Source organism: Chenopodium album, chromosome 23, assembly GCF_948465745.1.
Source record: "Chenopodium album chromosome 23, dcCheAlbu1.1, whole genome shotgun sequence".
Taxonomy (NCBI): Eukaryota; Viridiplantae; Streptophyta; class Magnoliopsida; order Caryophyllales; family Amaranthaceae; genus Chenopodium; species Chenopodium album.
The window spans coordinates 20,173,545-20,194,884 of NC_137856.1; the positions used below are offsets into that span (position 1 = coordinate 20,173,545).

Sequence of the window (21,340 nt, forward strand, 5' to 3'; positions counted from 1 at the left end):
AAATGGTTCGGTCTCAGATTCAAGATCTATGAGTCAAGTTTCAAGATTAGGTTTGCAAGAAGTCAAGGATCCATGCCACTCATGCAAATACAGGTAGAAGGCTTGAAAAATAAAGAACTCACACGGATGTAGCAAAAACTCACTATTGGTGTCAAATCGACTATAGGAAGCAACTACCAAACTTGCCACAAACAAGTAGAATCCGGCTTCATGTTCCAACTAGTTCTAACCAACTACCCTAGCATGCTTTATCCTAGTTCTAACCAACTACCCTAGCATGCAAACTATATGCCTTTTTCTTTGTCTAGTGTTCGCTTTTGTTTTCTTTTCTCTCTTTTTTGTAGCCTTGAAGACCGATGGAAGCAACTCTTGGAGCTTTGGAGCCTTGGTAAATGGTTTGGTTGCTCTATCTTTCTTTAAGAGACATTTGGGTGAGATCTTTCGTTTCCCCTTTTTCCTTTTCTTTGAGTGCTTAGTTTAGGTTTAGTTTAGGAAGAGTTGAATGGTTCGAGGTTGATTGATTTTTGTTCTAAGGAACCTGGGATCGTTGATGTTGATATCAACGATCACTTGTATGTCGATTGGGATTTATTTGATTTCCATGCCTCGATTATGAATCTTTTCATTTCCTTCCTTCTTCTTGTATGTTTTTCTTGTTCTATTTTTGTGTGACAAACATGACTATGGCAAGTTGAAATTTTTTTTTATATGGATTTGCTCATTCATTTGGATTTGAGGATTTGTGCGCCTTTTCGATGACATGTCTTTGAATGCTTACCTTCCTAGTTGATGAGGGTTTTCACGGTTTGAGAGTGCTTAGGGTTGAATTAGACACATTATAAGCTAAGGTAGCCCGAGTTAAAACTCTTGAGGACATTTGAACCCCTAGTTCACGGGAAAGTGGTAAGATGGTGTTGCTCTCCATAGTGGATAGGATTCCCTTGGTTGGTATTTGCTTGTTTCTTGTCCTGAGTGAGCGTCATTTGTTCTAGCCTTCATCATTGTTGTGAGCGGCACTTTGGATCCTTAACTATGCATGTCTTAATCTTTGTGTTGGTATTTAGCTCCCGAGATCGTGACCAAACAACTTTAAGGAGGAAGAGGGAATTTCTTTTCATTTTTCTTTGTTTTCTTTGTGTTTTGTTACAAATTTGGTTTTCATTTTACATCCACCCACTTGCTAACCAATTTGGGCCTTATTCCCCTTTCTTGATCTAGCCATATCACAAACATATCGGCCTATGTTCTACCAACCCTTATAGTTAGTGAAGCATTGGTTTGTGAGGTTCGTGTTTGAAAGTGTTGGTTTTGGGACAAGAAAGTAGTGGATAATGGTTCAAGAAAGATTTTGGAAGTTGTTCATGAAGGAAAATTTTTATAAAAGGTTTAGTGAGAAGGATGCAACGCATGAAGACTAACAAAAAAAAATTAATGAGAAAAGAGAGAAAAGAAATGATGGGAGAAGTAAATTGATGTTGTGAAATTTGTATCGAAGGTTGCAATTTGAATTTAGGTTCAATTCTTAGGATGTTCTTTAGAGATGGCCACTCTTTTGCTTCACTTAGGATTTGCCACCAAAATTTTCAAATTGATTCCCAACCTTAACCCCTAGCCATGACATTACAACCCGAGTTAAAACCCTTGGACTTGGAGGAGTGCGGTCAAGGAACGGTGGAGGGAGATGGATTTCAACCCTATAGAGAGAGTGTGCATAGTTGAGATGTCGGGATAACCTCATTGTTCCACATAGAAATATCTTTTCCGATTCCCTCGAGGAATCATGGGGAGCTAACTAGGGGATGAACGGAAACTAGTGGAGAGAACGTGGACCGTCTTGGTTGGGGCTAGGGCGGAAGATGAAATCATTAGTTCTCTATGCTTAGCTTAGGTTTGTCTCCTTCAACCATAAGCATCTTAGAACGTGTTTTCCCTCTTGAATTGAGAAAGGTGAGTATTCTTTGATGCATGTGATGAGTGACATTTATGGCACTCATTTGATCTCTTTTTGGATGAATTTCATTTCATTTTTTAGCTCTTTTCTTTAGTTTTACTCTTTATTTCTTCATTTGGTGCTTTTCGTAATTAGTTTCTTTATTTTGTGCATTTTCTCGTTTATTTGTTGTTTTTCTCTTTTATTTGCTTCTTTTCTTTTGTTTGTAGGTTATGATCCATTGTCCAAGGATTCCCGAGCTTCCCTTCAACGGTCATCATTGCTTTTGATGCCTTGTGCTAGTGCATTGAGCTTCAAGTCAAGAGGAACTCAAAGAGAAAGTTTCAAGACCGGTGCATACAAGCGGTGTGGACACCATTTATGCCTTGTGCCCACCAATATTGCTAAAAACTTGCTGCCTACTTCGTTCCCCATCACCATCACCAAAGGTGTGTACACCGGATGAGCTAGGATGAAGAAGGGAGGGGATCATACCCATATAGGTGCGGGCGTACAAGAGGGATGTGCGGCCGCACAGGTGACGCGTGCGGCCGCACACCAGGCGCGTGCGGGCGCACCCACATGGGTATGTGCCCGTGCGCCCCTTTCTCTCTCCTACGTGCGACCGCACCGGCGTGGGTCTATTTTTGGACGTCATAACCGACTTCTCCATTGTATATATAGTTATTTCCTTTTATTTTTGGATAAATTTTACGTTAGATTTCATTTTCTTAGTTTTTATTAGAATTTTAGAGAGAGAAACACAAGATTGAAGAGAGAGAAATTCATGGTGTATTGTTGATGATTTAAGATTTCTTCATTGTAATTGATCTTTGATCAAGTTTGTAAGGATTACTCATCTTTGATTTCAATATAAGTTTGATTTTAGTTGATTTCATTTGTTTTTCATATGATTGTTTATTGTTTGATGTTTGATTGAAGTTTGATTGAAGTTTCATTGATTTTTGCTTTGATCTTTAGATTTCTAATATGTTGATGATGAAATTGTTGATTAATGTTGTTTTGATCTTAATTTCTATGGCTATTAAGTAGTTTACTTGCTAGGGTAATGGTGAAGCATGTATGAGTAATGGATTAGAGTAATTGGGGATAATTAATGGAGTTGATGATGTGATTAAACTTAGTTGATGATTCATGTGCATGTGTGTAATTGATTGAAGTTTGGCCATCTTTGATTGTTGCACTAGATTGCATTGTAAGCTCACATTGATACGGACCATTGATTTGTGACTTGCATTTTCACGATTGAGGTATCTTGTGATGTTTCCTAGTTAGAGTTTATCGTAGTTGACGCTAGTTAGACCTCTAGGAGAATAGCTTGATATGCTCTTTTGGATGCATGTTTGATCTTCCCTCACATCGATTGACTTAGTTGGTTTGACCTCCCCAATTATCCTCCTCTATTACAATTACATGTGGATTCGTTCCCCTAGTGCCTATTACCTTTGATTTCGTACAAGTTCATTTTCATTATTAGTTCTAGCTTAAGTCCTTGCTATAAACCCCGCTCTAGACTTCGGAATAGCTTAGCGTTAGGCAATAGACTTTCAATTACTATTCCCTTGGGTTTGACCTCGACTTACTACTATACTCATATAGGGGTTTGTTGAGTTTACAAATATTGTTTTATTGGGTGGGGAAGGTAGCCTAACAACCTACCGTTTCAACGCCCGTCAAAATGGCGCCGTTGCCGGGGAATGGTGTCTTGATTGTATATTGTTGTTGAGTCTATTCCATTTTATTTTCAAAAATACAAAAAGAGTTTACTCTTTAGGCTACACTTGTAGCCGTGCTACTAATATTTTCTTTGAGTTTTGTATGCATAGATCCCGAGATCGTCCCATTGTGCCCCTTGATCTGGAAATTGAGAGAACTCTCTCAAGGAGGAGAGTAGCTAATAGATCCTTGGGTTATAGTTCTTCAAGCGGAGAAGAGATTGAAGAAGAGCAAGGCATGGGAGAAAATCTGAGAGTGGCCTTGAAGGAGCTAGGAGTGCCCGGTGCATATAGGTTTGAGAGCGGCATAGCTCCACCTACAACATCGGCAAATGACTTCGAAATTCGGCCGGCCATGATCACCTTAATTGAGAGGAGACAATATAGTGGGGCTAAGAATGAGAGCCCATTGAACCATCTTAAAGAGTTTGAAAAATATTGCAACACCATCAAAGTCATTGGAGTTTATCCGCCTCAAGTTGTTCCCCTTCTCTCTCATAGGAAGATCTTTGGAGTGGCTAGACAAAGAAGTGAAGCCCAACTCCTTGAGAACATGGGATGATGTCACAAAGGCCTTCTTATCCCGTTTCTACCCTCAAAAGAAGACGGCGAAGGCAAGAGCCACTACTACAAAAAGAGTGATTTTTGGACGCAATTGGTTCGACGCTGTTGAAGGGGCGTCAGTCTATAATTTTTGGTTCCGTCTTTTTGCGACGCTTTTTGAAGTCGGAAATTTTCTCGACACTTAAAAGCGTCGAGAAACTCACGTGCTATGCACGTGAGTAAGGTTGCCCGCAATTTTGAATTTTTTTAATGAAATAATTAGCGGGTTTGTGTTTCACCCTCAGTCGAAACTCGAAATAGCTAGGTTCCCAATTCAATTAAACTGCCCATCTATTCTTCTGCTCTCCTCTAATTAAACTTTCATCACTTTCATCATCACTCTCATCAGTGACAAAAAAAATCTCAAATTTTAGGGGTTTTGTGGCTCGTCAGTTTCTGGGTTAATTTTGGGGTTTTGGCTTGCTAAATTTCAAGGAATTGGGGGTTGTTGCTCGTCAGTTTCTGGGTTAATTTCGGGGTTTTGGCTTGCTAAATTTCAAGGAATTTGGGGTTTTGTGGCTCGTCAGTTTCATAAATTTGAGGTATTAATTTACAATTTGCTGAACAATATTCTTGCTAGGTATATATCTCTATCGTTTTTGGCACATAATATATCACAATTCTCTAAATTTTCGTTAAACTTGGGAATTATTTGTTTGCATGTCTTCGATTTTGCGTTGGTGAAGAACAAGAATCGATCTCTTATTGCGAGGTAATTTTTTGCCCTTAATTAGATAAATTAATTTCTTTATATGTTGTTTTTTTCGTGAATTCTGTTTTAAAATCCAAGTTTTCATGTTTTTTTTTTCATATTGTTTTTTGGTTTTTGTTTTGATTTTTATGGCGTTTTAGGGTTTTAGTTTGGAATGTTATGGGTTTTTTATATGAATATTATAGGCTTTGAATTTTCTGGTTTTTGATATGAATTTTGTAGGCTTTGAATTTTATGGGGTTTTGATATGAATTTTATGGGTTTTTGATGTATATGAATTTTCTGGTTTTTGATATGAAATTTGTAGGCTTTGAATTTTATAAATCATTAGACAACAACCCCAATACTCACGGCCTGCTGCTGATGAATCAAGTCTTGTTGTTAAGAATGTATAAGTTTGTTTGTTCGTTATTATGATATGTACGTATAGAGCCAAGGCAGCAGTGTGAACAGGATATGATCCTAGGTTTGGGAACTTTGGGTAATGTTGAAATTGATAATTGCTGATTAAATGTTATTCCTTGCACAGAGCTGGAAGTTTTTTGTTTAGTTTAGATCATTGTATTATTCTAATTTTGATAATGCCACTATGCTCTTCCTATATTGCTCATCTAATTTTGATTGTTTTTTCTGTATACTTTTCCATGTGCTCATATATACTCTGTCTCTCATAGTCTTTTTCCTCATGAGTCCATGAAAATGTGGAAGATAAAGGTTACCTCCACCAAGACATTCTTGTAGTTTGGTAGTTTGGAAGCTGAAAAGGTCTTATTGAAAATTTGATTGTACTTTATAGAAATCTAATATCTTTATTTATATCAAGTATAAGAAAATAATGTTACTTTATCTGTGGTAAATTGTTTTAGGAGGGTAAAAATAATTCCAACAAATAGACATGTTTTTTTCTAATTTTCTTCTTTCACCCACAACAAGTTTGTAGGCTTGAATAACTTACTGTCATTGTTTTTGTTTGGCAATTAACTATATACTTCTTTGTAGACATGGATACTAGTTGGATTGATTTACCAAGAGGTGATCCTGGTTATTTTAAAGGTTGCATGAAATTCTTGGAACTTGCTAAAGAGACTCTTTTACCAAATACATGGGAAACTAAATGCCCATGTAATAAGTGCAAGTTAAATAAAACAAATTCTGTAGAAGAAGTTGGAGGGCATATTTTATTTTATGGTTTTTATAAAAACTATAGAAATTGGATATTTCATCGTAAAGATGAAGGGAGTAAGACCTATGATCTAAGTGATGATCAAGTAAATGCAGTAGGTCGAGATGATATGGACGGGTTACTAAGAGCAGCTTTTAGATTTAATACACAACAAACCGACAAAACTCAAGATCCATCATTTAATGAACAAAGTATTGAGGATGACAATTCATATGACATGGATGAGGTAGATGATGAGTATCAATCAACTCTCTCAAATGAAGAACAAGCAACTTTCTCAAATGAAGAACAAGCAAAGTATAAAAATCTCATGGAAGCTTCTGAAAAAGGCCTATACGAGGGGTGTACTACTTTTTCGAAACTTTCATTTCTATTGCATTTGTTTCACCTAAAGTGTATGTTCCATTGGTCTGCAGAGTCATTTAATAAATTACTTGAACTTCTAATTGACGCATTTCCCATTATTAAGGAGTTTCCATCGTCCTATTATGAAGGCATGAAGATAATAAATGATTTAGGGTTAGGATATGAGAAAATCCATGCATGTCCAAATGATTGCATGTTATATTGGGGTGAATTCGCAAATAAAAGTGAGTGTCATATATGCAAGACATCAAGGTGGAAAAATGTGAAAGGAAAGGAGGGTGATGTAAATGAAAAAGGAAAAGAAGCATTTAAGAAAGGCGAGGCAGCTAAAGTAATGCGGTACTTTCCCCTTATCCCTAGATTAAAGAGGCTTTACATGTCATCTAAAACTGCAGAGGATATGAGATGGCACTTTAATCGTAAGGATGATAAGATTCTACGACACCCTGCTGATGGCGAGGCCTGGAAAAAGTTTGATGAAAAATATACAGAGTTTGCCGCTGATCCTCGCATTGTTAGATTAGGCCTAGCGAGTGATGGTTTTAATCCATATTATCTTATGAACACAAATTATAGTACATGGCCGGTGGTCCTCATTCCTTATAATTTACCACCATGGCTTTGTATGAAACCATCATCCTTTATTCTTTCTATAATTATTCCTGGTAAATTTGGTCCCGGTATGGATATTGATGTGTACTTGCAACCACTAATCCATGAATTGAAATTATTGTGGGAAGGTGTTGATGCTTTTGATTCTTATAGTGGAAGCAACTTCAAACTACGAGCAGCCCTACACTCTACTATTAATGACTTTCCGGCTTATGCTATGCTGTCAGGTTGGAGTACGAAAGGCTACAAAGCTTGTCCTTCTTGCACTCATTCTACTCATTCCGATAGATTTGGTGGCAAAATTATCTACACTGGGTATCGAAAATGGTTGCCTATTGATCACCCATATCGTTCACAAGCTAATTTGTTTGATGGGAAAGAAGAATATGGTATTGCTCCGATTCGTACCAGTGGGACCGAAGTTTTGAAGCAACAAGAAGGGGTAAAGTATGTATATGGGAAGACAAAAAAAGTTCCTAAAAAAAGAAGGAAAAAAGCTGCCAATGAACTTGATGATGATTGCGATCCCGATGATGATCATATTCTTTGGAAAAAGAAAAGTACATTTTTTGAATTAGAGTATTGGGAGCATAATCCTCTTAGACATAATTTAGATGTTATGCACATTGAAAAGAATGTGTTCGATATTTTATTATGAACTCTTTTAGATATGGATAATAGTAGGGATGATGAGAGTGGTAGAGAAGCCCTAAAGAATTTGAATATAAAATCTCATCTATGGATCGACCCTCAAGGTTACATCCCGCCGGCTGCATACACCATGTCTAACGAGGAGAAAGAACGATTTTTGAAAGTCTTGAAAAAGATGAAAGTTCCTGATGGATATGGATCTAATTTGCAAAGATGTGTGAATCTAAAGCAACGGAAACTTATTAATATGAAAAGTCACGATCATCATATTCTCATGCAAGATATCCTCCCGGTTGCTTTAAGGGCGTCGAATGCCACAAGAGTTATTGACTTGCTTGAAGAGTTGTCTGACTTTTTTAAAAGGATATGTTCAACTGCTATAGATACAATAGAATTAGATACCATTCAATCAAAGCTCGTGTTGACTCTTTGCAAGTTTGTAAAAAGACCAACATTTTTTACAATAATGGTTCATCTACTAATTCATTTAGTAGAAGAGGTCAGACTAGGCGGACCGATTCATTATAGATGGATGTATCCCATTGACAGGTAATTATTATTATTATTATTATTATTATTATTATTATTATTATTATTATTATTATTATTATTATTATTATTTTTATTATTATTATTATTATTATTCTTTTTATTTGTATTATTTATTTTTATATAATAATTTTTCCTATTCTTTCACATTCACATACAAAATCGTTACTATAATTTAAGGTACTTGGCCTTTTTGAAATCTCATGTAAGCAATAAAGCGCAACCGGAAGGATCTATAGCGGAAGGTTACCTTTTGTGGGAGACAATTGCATTTTGTTCGAGATATTTAGAAAGTGTTGAGACTATGTTCAATAGACCTAGAAGGAATGAGGATGGTGTATCAAACATTGACAACTATTTGTATAACTCTGGTGGTCGTGTTGTTGGAAAAAAAGAAAATGTCCGTTTGGATGATAGAAGTTTAAAGCAAGCTCATCGCTATGTTTTACTTCATTCTGATGAACTAACACCGGTGCTCAAGTAGCATAATGTGTTTAGTTAAAGCGTCCAATATATACTTGTTACTAACATAAAATTTACAATCTCGGTAGTGAGTTCCTAAAACTAAAGAGGCAAGAGAATGACGTTGGAGGAAGTCAAGCTGATGAATCTATTGAAAATCAGTGGATAATTGATGAATTTGCAGATTGGTTGCAAAGCCAGGTCATATGCTTTTACATTTAGGGTCTTTTTATTTTCATATTATACAACTTTCTAATTCTAACTGTATTATTCTCGAATTATAGGTCCATAATTTAGATGATAGCACGGTAGATGGAAAGTTAAGAAAAGCCTTAGCCGGTGGCTTGAGTAACCGCGGGAAAAGGATGAAAAGTGTAATTATCAATGGTTACAAATTTGATATTGTGGATCGTGAGCGATTTCGAGTAACTCAGAATTCAGGAATCATGGTGGAAGCAGAGGGTTACGAATATTATGGAAAACTCAAAGAAATTTTGGAATTAGATTATTATGGTTCTTATAAGGTTGTATTGTTTCGTTGTGATTGTGTCGATATCCGTAGGGGTATCAAAACAAATCCGAATGGAAGTGTTCGTATCAATTTCTCAAAGTTGATGCACACTGGTCGATTTTTGCGTGATGATCCATTTGTTTTCTCATCTCAAGCAAAACAAGTTTTTTATATTGAGGATGAGACACAAAAAGGGTGGTGTCATGTTGTGAAAACTAAGCCTAGGGACTTGTTTGACATTCCTGAATAATTTGTTTACAACTTTTATAATTTATTATAGATTTGAGTTCATAAATTTGGATGGGTGTGTATTTTTATATTTCATTTAGTTATTCTAATTCATCAAAGTTTGTATTTTATTAACTTAATTTCTGTTTTTATAGTACTAAGCTGTATTATGGTGTTGGTTTCTTATTGGTCGAATTAGAACTTAAATCAGATCTGAATACCAGAATTGAATTAAGACCGAAATCAGAACTGAATTCAGATCTGAATTTCAGAACTGAATTCAGAAATGAATCCAGAACTGAATTCAGAAGTGAATGCAGAGCTGATCTTAAGAACTGAAAATCAGTTCTGGAATTCAATTCCAAATTGCAGCTCTGAACATCAGAACTTGTGTGTGTGTGTGTGTGTGTGTGTGTGTGTGTTAGCTTTTATAACTACTACGTTGATTAGTTAGTGTGCTCAGATTCAATATTGGCACGTTCTTACATCGAGCTTGCTTACTTTCTGCTTTTGCTACACTTGATACGTATAAGCCAAGATCAATGCAAAATTATCTATATTCTGCCAATTCTGCCATTTCATTTTCTTTTACCTGATATTTTGAGTTGTGTTTGGTAATTGAGGGTCAAAGAGAGATATAAAATGCTAAAGGTTTAAGATCATTTTTGACATACTAATGTAGCTTGTCTTATGGTTTTATCAGGTAAAAGATGACTTATCGAAGCAAGAGAGCAAGGGAAATACTTGCTGCCACAGCTAAGTCAAATGCTACTGAAGTTGTTTCACAACCCACCAAGAAACAAGCTACTAAGTCACCACAAACTGAGGTACTTAAGGATGAAAAATGGGGACCTTTTTCTCCTCCCAATACCACAACAAAATCTGACCAACAACCACCTAATAGTTTGGGATCCATTTGGAAAAACCATCCTGGTTCAACATCGAGTTCAGTCAAAGAGGCAACTACATCAGGTTATCATGATAAATACCCAGCAAAAGTCCCACCTAATATCCCACCTAATATTCCACAATCAAGTAGACCAAACTCATCATTGAAATCCCTTTCTACTTCTCATAAACCTCCCGAGCAAGCTGTGAGACGAGGAATTGAAGCCCTTGAGACTGGTGCTGTTAAAACTTCAGCAACAGCTCCACAGAATAATCAAGATCGACAAAACAGTGGGAAAGAATCAGAGAAGATCCCGAAACAATCTAAGTCTTTACGACCAAAAGCACTTCCGGATTGGCCCGTAGACATAGATTTTGACGACAAGGAGGAGGTGCTAACAATAGGTAAATATATTTATTAAAGTTGTCTGCTGCTTGTTGTTGTTGTGGTGTGTTTCTGCCTTGTTTCTGCTGCTTCTTGTTGTTGTTGTTGTGGTGTGTTTCTGCTCCCCTGCTGCTGCTACTGCTCCCCTGCTCCTGCTCCCCTGCTGCTTGCTGTCTTGACATGTTATCTTCCATCTTTTGCTTCTATATTTGAGACTAAAACCATGATATAAAGCATGATGACTTATACTTGGTTGCTTGCCTGTACTAATTTTAATTTGTGTATAGTTGATGCCTTATATTGGAACAATGGAGTAATAATCTTATATCTCTTTTTCAAGCTTGTGTTATACGTGTTACACATGCATATGTATTTTAAATATCATTGTCAAACTTGTTCTAAATTTGGATATATGGAATTGTTTATCTCTTGAAACTTGTATTGAGCTGCATAATGAATTGAGTCTCTATGGTATGTGTTCTGTGCTAATGTCATGGTTGTTTGGTTTTGTGCTAATCTAAAATCAGTTCTGGATGTCAGTTTTGATTTCAGCTCTTAACATCAGAAATGAATTCTATAGCTGAAAATCAGAACTAAAATTCAAATCTGAAATCAGTTCTGGATTTCAGTTTTGATTTCAGCTCTGAACATCAGAAATGAATTCAATCATAACTGAAATCTAGACCTGAAATCAGAACTAAAATTCAAATCTGAATTCAGTTTTGGAATTCAGGTCAGAACATCAGAACTGAAATCTAGACCTGAAATCAGAACTGAAATTCAAATCTGAATTCAGTTTTGGAATTCAGTTTTAAATTCAGGTCTGAACATCAGAACTGAATTGCAGCTAGCTTGTGTGTGTGTATTTGCAAAATTTTATCTGCTTCTCTGTTAGAACATATTGTTCACTTAACTGATTATTTCTTTTAACTTAATTTTGTTATTTAATTTAGATGCCAAGGGTAATACTACATTAGTAAGTGGTATTATTCTGCCAATTGACGTATGGAGTAATAACGGCGTCCAGTACTATGTCGAATTCAATGATTTATGCCAGCCAATCAGGAAGGGTGGACATATTTTGGTTAAATTCATTAGTATGATTGCGAAGATGGAGTCACATTGTCTAGTTGGGGAAAAAGATTGGAAAGCAATCGACAAGCATTTTAAAGGGAAAATAATTAAAGACATAAGAGTAAGTATATTCATCCCTAAGACACATACTTAGACGGTCTCTTACTTCTAATATATTACTTGCTGATTTACATTTTTAACTAATTATTTTTACTGAAGGACCATTTTGTGATTCCTCCTGGTGTGGAATATGACAACCAAGCTCTCAAGCGTGCCAATAAATGTTGGAGGCAGTTCAAATATTCTCTGAAAATGATTCATTACAAGCCACTAGAGAAGAAATTGGATGATATGTGTAATAATGTGCCACATGGAATTACCAGTAGTAACTGGGTTAAGTTGGTAAAATATTGGGATTCGGATTACGGGAAAGTAAGGACAATATTTACCTTATTGTTTACTCTATCAAACGTCATTTAATCTCTAACAAAAAAATTTAAAAATGTGATTGCAGACTATGTCCGCATGCGGTAAAAAGGCACGAGCTTGTCAAAATCAGATTCATACATCTGGCTCTAAAAGTTTTGCAAACCAACAAGCTGATTATGTATGAATATATATGTCATTTTATATTTACTTAGGATATTAGTAAGAGCAAAGCCAAGTTATATGCGTTATATACTATTGTACACATATTTAATGCTTGTTTTGCCTTATTATTTATAGGAGGATGAACATGGAGAAAAAATGAGCTTGTTAGCGCTGTGGATTAAAACCCATGCGGGTAAAGACGGAAAATTTCTTCCTGACACAGTCACTCAAGATTTTGTGGTATGGTTTTGTGACAGATTTCTGGTATCATTTAGTGTAGATTTTGTGGTGTGATTATGTGTTATTTGTGGTGTTACATTACTCCTAAATGTTGGTATAGGATGATGTTAAAGCTAAGGTTGAAGAGTTGAGGATGGTGCACCCTAAGATGTCTGAACAAGAGCTCGAAGATGAAGCATTTCAGCGAACTATGTATGGCAATGAGATTCCCGATCGTCCGGTGGGATACGGACTAGGAGTTAAAAAGGGGGACATATTCGGAGTACGTGGTGTGTTAAGGAAGGAAGGCTATGGAAAAGTTCAAAAGAGAACTATTGTGATGGATAGTGTTAAAGAAGTGAATGCTTTGCACAAGAAAAATGATACACTATCTCAAGAAAATGAAAAGCTGAAAGACGAGGTCGGACACAACAATCTTCTTCTTAAAGCGCTTGTTGGACAATTTTCTCAGATTGTAGGTGCAGTTCGTCAAGGGAAAGCATCTCCGGGTCTTCTAGACAAAGCATCTGAATTCTTAGGAAAGGCAAAACATCAGGTAACAAAGTCACATTTCTCTTTATGTGTGTGAAAGTAAGAGCTTGTGTGTGTGTGTGTGTGTTATCAACTATAGACTTATTAGTTCTTGGCAAAGATGTGTGTGATTATATTTCAGAGCTTGTATTCTGGTATTGCTGTTCTGAATTGCAGCTCTGAACATCAAAACTTGTGTGTGTGTGATTATATTTTAGCAGCAATACTAGAGCTTGTGTGTGTGTGATACTCCCCTGCTTGCTCCTCTGCTTGATGTGCTTTTGCCAGCCAATTGTCAACTTATGGAACCCAACTTTGACATGCTAATAAAAGTAGAGGTATACTTATGTATGTAGGTTTGGGACTGTTTGTTGCATTGGAAAGTACCCAAAAAAAAATCTTTACAGAAGTTGGGAAATTAAGCTATTTCATATGATAGTATAGATGGACCTGAGAGAAAAGTAGCTTGCTGCTAATGTTTTGAACAATCATTAGAGTAAGATGGAATAAAAATCAGCAGGTTCTTAAGTAGGCTTTCTGAGTTCTGATATGACACAATTATCTGCAAATTTGTAGAAAGGGATAAATATACATTTTTTAAACATGTCTGCTTTAAAGTTGCTTAAAAGTTAAATTAGTCTGGTGATATTGATTGTTGGAAAATTTTCAAAGATCGTGTGTTTGATGCGCCCAAATCCATTGTGCTTGACCTGATATCCTGCATACCTCTACTTTTATTAGCATGTCAAAGTTGGGTTCCATAAGTAAACAAGTTATTGTTTTAATTTGTTGTTTGTAATTTTTAGCATGATTTAGACTAATTTATACTTTGTATTTTTTTTTTTTTTTTGAAGATTGGAAAAGGCAATGTAGGTGCAACAAAAGAATAAGCCGAGACACTTGAGCATCAACAAGCGACTATATCGATCAATGTGGCCATCATCTATCTATTTTGGTTTTTAGTCTTATATATATTAGTGATGTATTTATTTAGGGACAAGCTACATACTATAATATGCGACCATTTTTTTTAATGATTGTACTGTGTTGATGTTTTCTTTTCTAAATTTGGTAATTAACTACGTACTCTTTTAATAATTTATTGTTGATTAATTATTGTTTTTTTTAATCTAGTTATATAGAATTTTTGTTTATTTTTGTTTTAATGTTATTAATTAATTTAATTTATGATAAATTTAAATAATTATAATGTATGTATGATGATAATAATGTAATAAAAGGAAAAAAAAAAGCTTTAAAAAAAATTCTAAACGCTTTTTAATGTCTAAATATTTGCACATTTTCAAATTTCAAAGAGTTTCCCGCTATACCATAGGCTGACACGAATAAACGCAAGACAACAAAAAGCGTCGCTAAATTTGATTATGTGGACAGGAAAAAGCGTCGCCAAAAAAACTATACATTTGGGATAATGCGCGAAATACGTAATTTTCGACGCTTCGTATATTATTTTGGACACTAAAAAGCGTCGAGAATCTCGACGCCTTTTTTTGTCCTTGAAAAATTTTCGACTCAAGGATTTTCGACGCTTTTTTACAGCGTCGAGAAATTATTTTTCGACGCTTTTTTGCGTCGAAAAAAGGCCTAAAAAGCGTCACGAAAACACGCTTTTTGTAGTAGTGAGCCTTAATTGAAGGGTTCAAGCAAAAGTAAAATGAAAGCCTTTATGAAGCATGGGAGAGATTTAAAGAGTATCAAAGAGAATGTCCTCACCATGGAATCCCAACTTACCAAGTGATCCAAATCTTCTATGGTGGTTTAAGTCCCCAAGGCAAGTCATGCCTTGATGGAGGGGCCGGTGGTCCTATCATGAACAAGACCGAAGAAGAAGTGGTGGACATTATTGAGGATGTGGTGACATATTATAGAGATTGGCAAGAAGGAGAGAGAGAGTCTACAAGCAAGAGTGGCTCAACGATCTATTCGGTGGATCACCTCAATGCAATCAACAATTTGTCTTCCCAAATTTCAAATCTATGGAAGGAGATGACATCAATCAAAGCAAAGCTTGAGAGTGTGACCGTGAATTCTTTGAGTCTTCCCTCCCAAACCAAAGGGAGAGGTACAATCTCTAACTCTTCTCCTTCTACTTCTAATAACATGCCAAGTGGTTGTGTGTTTTGTGATCTATGTGGTTCTTATGATCATGATTCTGCTATGTGTTCACAAGCTTTTGTTGATGGATGTGATGATGTTAAAAATAATGAATGTGAACATGTGAACTTTGTGTCTAATGCTAATGGTGGTCAAAGGTTTGAAGGACCTAAGAATTTTGGTAATAGAAACTCTCACCCTCAAGGAAGTGGTTTTGATAATTATAACAATGGGGGATATAGGAACCAAGGAAACCAAGGTTTCCGAGGCAACTATAACCATCAAGGTTATAATAATCAAAATGCTAGCCATGGGTATGGCAATCAAAACCAATCTCAAGGTTTTGGTAACCATTACCAAAACAATGGCAATAGTCAAGGTAGAGGAAGTTGGAACAACAACCAAAATAGGGGAAATTTTCAAAATAATAATCAAAGAAGACCCCCTCCCGGTTTTGCTCTAAAGTCCCAACCCAATGGTGAGAATTCTTATTCCCAACCATCATCTTTTAAAACAAACTTAGAAGAATTGATTGACAATCAAACTAAGATCATTAACACCTACATGGCGGTTAGTGATAAGAAGTTCAATGAGATGATGACTCACAATAAGATGCTTGAGACTCAAATAACCCAACTAGCAAGCACCCTCAAGGACTATGCTAGTCCTTCTTCTTTTCCTTCCCAAGGTGTTGAACCGAAGAAACCAGTATATTCTATTACCACTAGTTGTGGGAGTGACCTTAATTAGTGAGGGAGTTTCTTGTTCAATGGAGGGAGAAGATGTGAGGAGTGCTTTGGAGGATGAAGTTGAAAGGGTTGAGTCCAAGGAGGTCTATTGTGAGGAGGAGGAAAAAGAAGAGAATGTTGTTGAGAAGATGTGTGAGGAAGAGAGATTTCCCGATCTACCTTACCCCCAAATGTTTTTAAGGTTTAAAATGGATGAGCAATTTGGGAAGTTCCTTGAAGTTCTTAAGGAAGTTCATGTTTCCACACCTTTTACCGAGCCAATTCCCCAAATGCCTAGGTACTCCAAGTTTCTTAAGGAGATTCTAGAGGAGAAGGAAGAATGTAATGAGGGCAATTCGGTGGAAGGAGGGAAATGTTTTAGTGCTCTTATCCATGGTGAGCTTCCGGAGAAAATGGAGGATCCGGGAAACTTTTCAATTCCTTGCAAGATCAAGAAAATGATGTTTGAAAATGCTCTATGTGATCTAGGAGCTAGTGTGAGTATCATGCCTTATTCGGTTTTCAAAAGACTTGATTTAGGTGAGCTTCTACCATCCAATATAACCCTTTAATTGGCCGATCGATCTATCAAGATTCCAAAAGGGAGAGTTGAGTATGTCCCTCTTAAGATTGGAGAGTTTGTTTTTCCCGTAGATTTTGTGGTGTTAGAGATTGAGGAAGATGAACATATTCCTATCATCTTAGGGAGACCTTTCTTAGCTACCTCGGGTGCTTTGATAGATGTGAAAGGAGGCCGCATTACTTTGAGATGTGGTAAGCAAGAGGAGAGTTTTAAGTTGAAACCAATGCATAAGTCTCTATCTTTTGTGCAAGATATAATGTATGCTAGTTTCTCTCGTTCTATTGATAATTTATGCATGATTGATTCTTCTACTAACAATGCTTTTGAGAATTTTGATAATGTTCTTGCAAGTTTTGATAGCATAAAGGTTAGTGAAGAGGAAATTGTGATTCCCAAGCTAAAGGATGAGGAGGAAGTTGAGATTCCAAGTTGGTTTGAGCTTATTTCTCAAGAAGAAGAGAAAGTTTCTATGGTTGTGGATGTTCTAGTTCCATCTACATCGAACAACAAGCCAAAGAAGAAAGCTCGTGATTCAAAGAAGTTGAGAAAGAGGAAAAAGTTGAGAAAAGAAAAATGTAAGTTTGAGAAGAATTTCATGAAAGTTTCATCAAGCAACAATGGGAGGTTGCTTAAGAATGAAGAGGATTTTGCTCTTTCTACTACCTTGAAGAAGATGGTGTTCTTTGACCCTCCATGATTTGGAGGAAGGGTCGAGCTTAGGACCTTAATCAAGCACTTCCCGGGAGGCAACCCGGAATTTCTAACCTTTCTTTTTGATTTTTGAATTTTTCTTGTTTTTCTCTCTTTTATTACCTTTTCTTTTCTTTCACTTTTCTACTTGTTTGGATTTTTAGGATGAACTTTTCGGGATGGGATTTCTTCAAGATAGCATGATGAATGGAAGGTGTTTGCGGCACTTATCATGCTTTTATTCGATTCCACTCGAAATTTGAGGTAAAGGGGTAAGAATTTTAGGGAGGTAAGTTAGGAAATTCATGTTTTGAAAGTTGAAGGAAGTTGATACCTAGTGAGTTCTTGTGGTGGGTACATGAATCTCCAACTTTGAGCTCACTAATAATATATTTTTCTACTGCCTATGTTGGTGTTCATCACCATCATGATTCATGTACGTACCCAAAAGGTCAGTGAGCATCAAAGAAAGAAAAAAAAAAGAAGGAGAAGGGAGCACAGCAGGTGCGGGCGCACCAGCAGGATGTGCGGCAGCACACCTGCTGTGTGCGGGCGCACATAATGAGGGTGCGGCCGCACATATGCTAAGCCGTGCCCCTTATTTCTTCTTCTTCCTCCTTCTTCTTTCATTCTTCATTCTTCATTCCCTCAACTCACGAATACCCCCTTTCTCCAAACCCTTGTGCGCACCATACCCACCTCCATTCACCATCAAATCTTCATCAAATCTTCACAAAATTCACTCCAAATTCACTCACAAACCATTATACTCATCAAATTTCACACAATTTGAGCCAAATAAACCTCAATCTCTCTCCTCCATTGTTGGGTAAAAATTGGGGCTTTTGTGTATGCTTGGAATTAGTGGCTCTAACTTACTCAATCTTGCTTCTTGTATGGTATAATCATCTTTCCTTACTTCAATTTGGTTAATTATATCATATATTTGCTAGATTGAATTTTTTGTATGAGCATGAATAGTAGTAGTATGGGTTTTGTGATTTTTTATGCTTGATATTGATTTTGGATGAGATTTTGTGATATTTGTTGCTTGAAATTGCATAACATTGTGTTGTTTGTTGATTTTGTAGCTCTTGTCATCATTTTTGGTTGATAATTTTTTAGATTGAAATTTGGAATTTTGGTAGTAAGGTGTTGAAGTTGGTTTTGGTTGTTTGGTTGCTCATTGAATTGTTGAAGGAGGTTATTCTTGGTTGTTTGGTGTTGTTGGTTTGATTGGATTGATCTTGGTTGAAGAAAGTGTGGTCTTGTGTATTGGAAATTTTGTTAGTAAGGAGTGGTTCTTGGTTTGGTGTTCCTTGGAATATTGGTATTGATTTTGATTGTTTGATTTGGTGATTATCCTAGCCTAAAATGTCTAAACTCCTCAAAAAGTTCACCAAAAAGCGAAAAACCGATGTTTCCATCGAAGAACCCCGACCTAGTACATCTTCCCGACCTAGCACTTCTTCTCGACCAATCACATCTTCACCCTCTCAAACACGATCACCAACCCCTCTTCCCAAAAAGAAAAACCTCACTCAAGAACAAAAGACCATCTACCAACAACTAAAAGAAGAAAGAACCCTAAAGCCGACCCGCCACTATCTCCAACGAGACATGACAAGTTTGGGGATAGACGAGGATGTGAGGTCTTTGCTCCTTAATTTGAGAATGGGGACTTTCATCAACAACGCCTACCGCACCTATAAGGAGCCAACTTTCGAATTTTTGGCTACCTTAGAGATTGTGCCCATGGGAGGGCAATATCGAGTGAGATTCCAAATCTTCAACCATTTCTTCGATCATTCGTTGGAAGAAATCAATGCGACATTGGATTTTGATCCTCATGGGGATATTCTAAATGTGGAGCCGTACATCTTCCCGAAGTATGATCAAAACTCATGGTGGGAGGATATTTTGAGGGGCAGTGAGTTCATCACGAACAAGGCCAAGTTCTCAACGGTGTACCAACCTTGTCTTCGGGTAGTGCACCGCCTTTTGGGGTACGTTGTGTTTCCCAAACAAGAGTTGGGAAAAATGAGCAAATTGGAGCTCAAAGTGCTTTAGTTGGCCACCCGCCCGGAATATCGTGGCCGTTTGAACTTGGAATACATTTTTGCCCAATATTGTGTTCACTTGAGGGGCCGGAGCACCGGAGAGATACCATGCGGGGGCATGGTAACAAGGCTCTTGACTCGTCTTCACCTAGACCACTACTTGCCTTTTTGCAAAGAGGTTGGAGATAACACTACCCTTTATCTTGATTTAAAACAATTGGGGCAAGTGTAATTTATCTCAAAGAACTATGAAGATGGAAGGTATGAGTGGTTGAGGAACAACGAGCATTGGTGCTTCTTGCCCAACCTCGGGTTGACTTCGTTGAACCGGATCAACACCGAGAATGTGTGGCATGTTCCTAGGTCCTTTCGGCGCCCAAACTTTGACTCCGAAGAGGATGATGATGATGATGAGGAGGAGGAATTCCAACGAATTCAACAACAACAACATCAACGACAACAACAACAACAACGTCAACAACAACAACAAATTCCACAACAGCAAGTTCCACATGAGCAAGAACAACAAGGGCAACATATTTATGAGAATGCCGACATGAAGGCTCCTAGTGAGCAAATGAGCGGATTGCAAATCCGTTTAGATGGCATGTATGATCAAGACTTCGAGGCCGTCTACAACCAAATGCGAGGTATCTCGGAGATGCAACAAGGTATGTTTATACAACAACAACAACTCTATGATGCGGAAGTTAACTGCGGGAACATTGTTTTCCCGGTTAACTATCCTTATTTTCTGCCCCAACAAGGTCCTATACCTTCTTACGGGCATCCTTATTGGTCGGGTCCTTGCCTCGTTTATTTTTGCTAAGCATGGAGAGCCCGGTGAGACCTTTCTAATTTTTCTCTTTATTTCTCTTTGGTTGCATAGACTAGGATTAGTTTAGTGGAAGTTGAATGGTTCGAGGATGAATGCTTGTTAACACGTAATGTGTTTGGGATCGATGACGATGATGTCATTCGATCACTTGTTTGTCGATTGGGATTTTTATGTGTTTAACTTGCTTTCTAGTCCATTTCATCATTTTTCTCCTACTTTACTTTTTCTATGTTTCCTTTTCTTTTCTTTTATTTTCTTTTTATTTGTGAGATGATTTTGAGGCATATTTTTCATTTTTGTTTCTTATGAATTGGACTTTATACATTGGACTTTGTCTTTTGCATGATTTTGTTCCTAGGTAGTAAAGGTATGCACGGTTTGAGACTATGTTCGGTTGACTCTAGGATAGGTCTATGCTAGGGTAGTTGGTTTGAGCTAGGAGGATCATGAAGCCGGATTCTACTTGTTTGTGGCATGCTTGGTAGTTGCTCCCTATAGTCAATTTGACACCATTAGTGAGTTTTTGCTACATCCATGTGAGGTTCATTGTTTTTCAAGCCTTCAACCTACTTTGTATGAGCGACGTGGATCCTTGACTATGCAAACCTAATCTATAAAGCTTGATGTATGATTCTTAAACCCGAGATCGAGCCATCTAGGGAGGACAAAGGCACATTTTTCGGGGTGGTATTTTTTCATCTTTAGGATAGTTTGTTATTCTCTTTGTTTTTGGGTTTACATTTGCCTTCTTGCAACCATTTGAGCCTTATACCTTCTTTTCAAGCCACATCTTTAGTTCTTTGACCTTTTGTTTCATTTTCTTTTTATTTGGTTTTTGTGAAGCAAATTGATCATTTATGATGGAGTTTGTGGTGGATGAGTTGGAGACTTGGTTCCTATGAATGCAAGCTTGTGATAATGTTATCTTTGTGAATAATGGCAATTGTTTGAGTAAAAGTCGTCCTACTTCATAAAAGGCATGGACTAATAAATTGCATTATAGAAAAAGCCGTCCAAATTTAGCAAAAGGCAAGGACATTGCAAGTTCAAGTAAAAAAAACAAAATAAAAATTGAAAAAATGTGAAAATTCAAAA

At 36.8% G+C, this 21,340-nt stretch overlaps 1 protein-coding gene, 1 long non-coding RNA gene and 1 pseudogene across 2 annotated transcripts; 2 read left to right on the forward strand and 1 right to left on the reverse strand.

Annotated features, from left to right (window-relative positions):
• Window positions 1-5,982: 5,982 nt before the first annotated feature.
• Window positions 5,983-8,346, forward strand: LOC145607099 (uncharacterized). Its single transcript, XM_081662863.1, has 2 exons — window positions 5,983-7,702; window positions 7,811-8,346. Exons 1-2 carry the CDS (start codon window positions 5,983-5,985, stop codon window positions 8,344-8,346), a joined length of 2,256 nt encoding a protein of 751 aa, XP_081518989.1.
• Window positions 8,347-8,811: 465 nt separating this feature from the next.
• Window positions 8,812-9,490, forward strand: LOC145606681 (uncharacterized). Its single transcript, XR_014105415.1, has 3 exons — window positions 8,812-8,822; window positions 8,894-9,005; window positions 9,089-9,490. It is a non-coding gene; the product is annotated as an uncharacterized LOC145606681 (long non-coding RNA).
• A 5,384-nt stretch (window positions 9,491-14,874) lies between these two features.
• LOC145609904 (small nucleolar RNA R71) lies at window positions 14,875-14,973 on the reverse strand (annotated as a pseudogene).
• Between the last annotated feature and the right edge of the window lie 6,367 nt (window positions 14,974-21,340).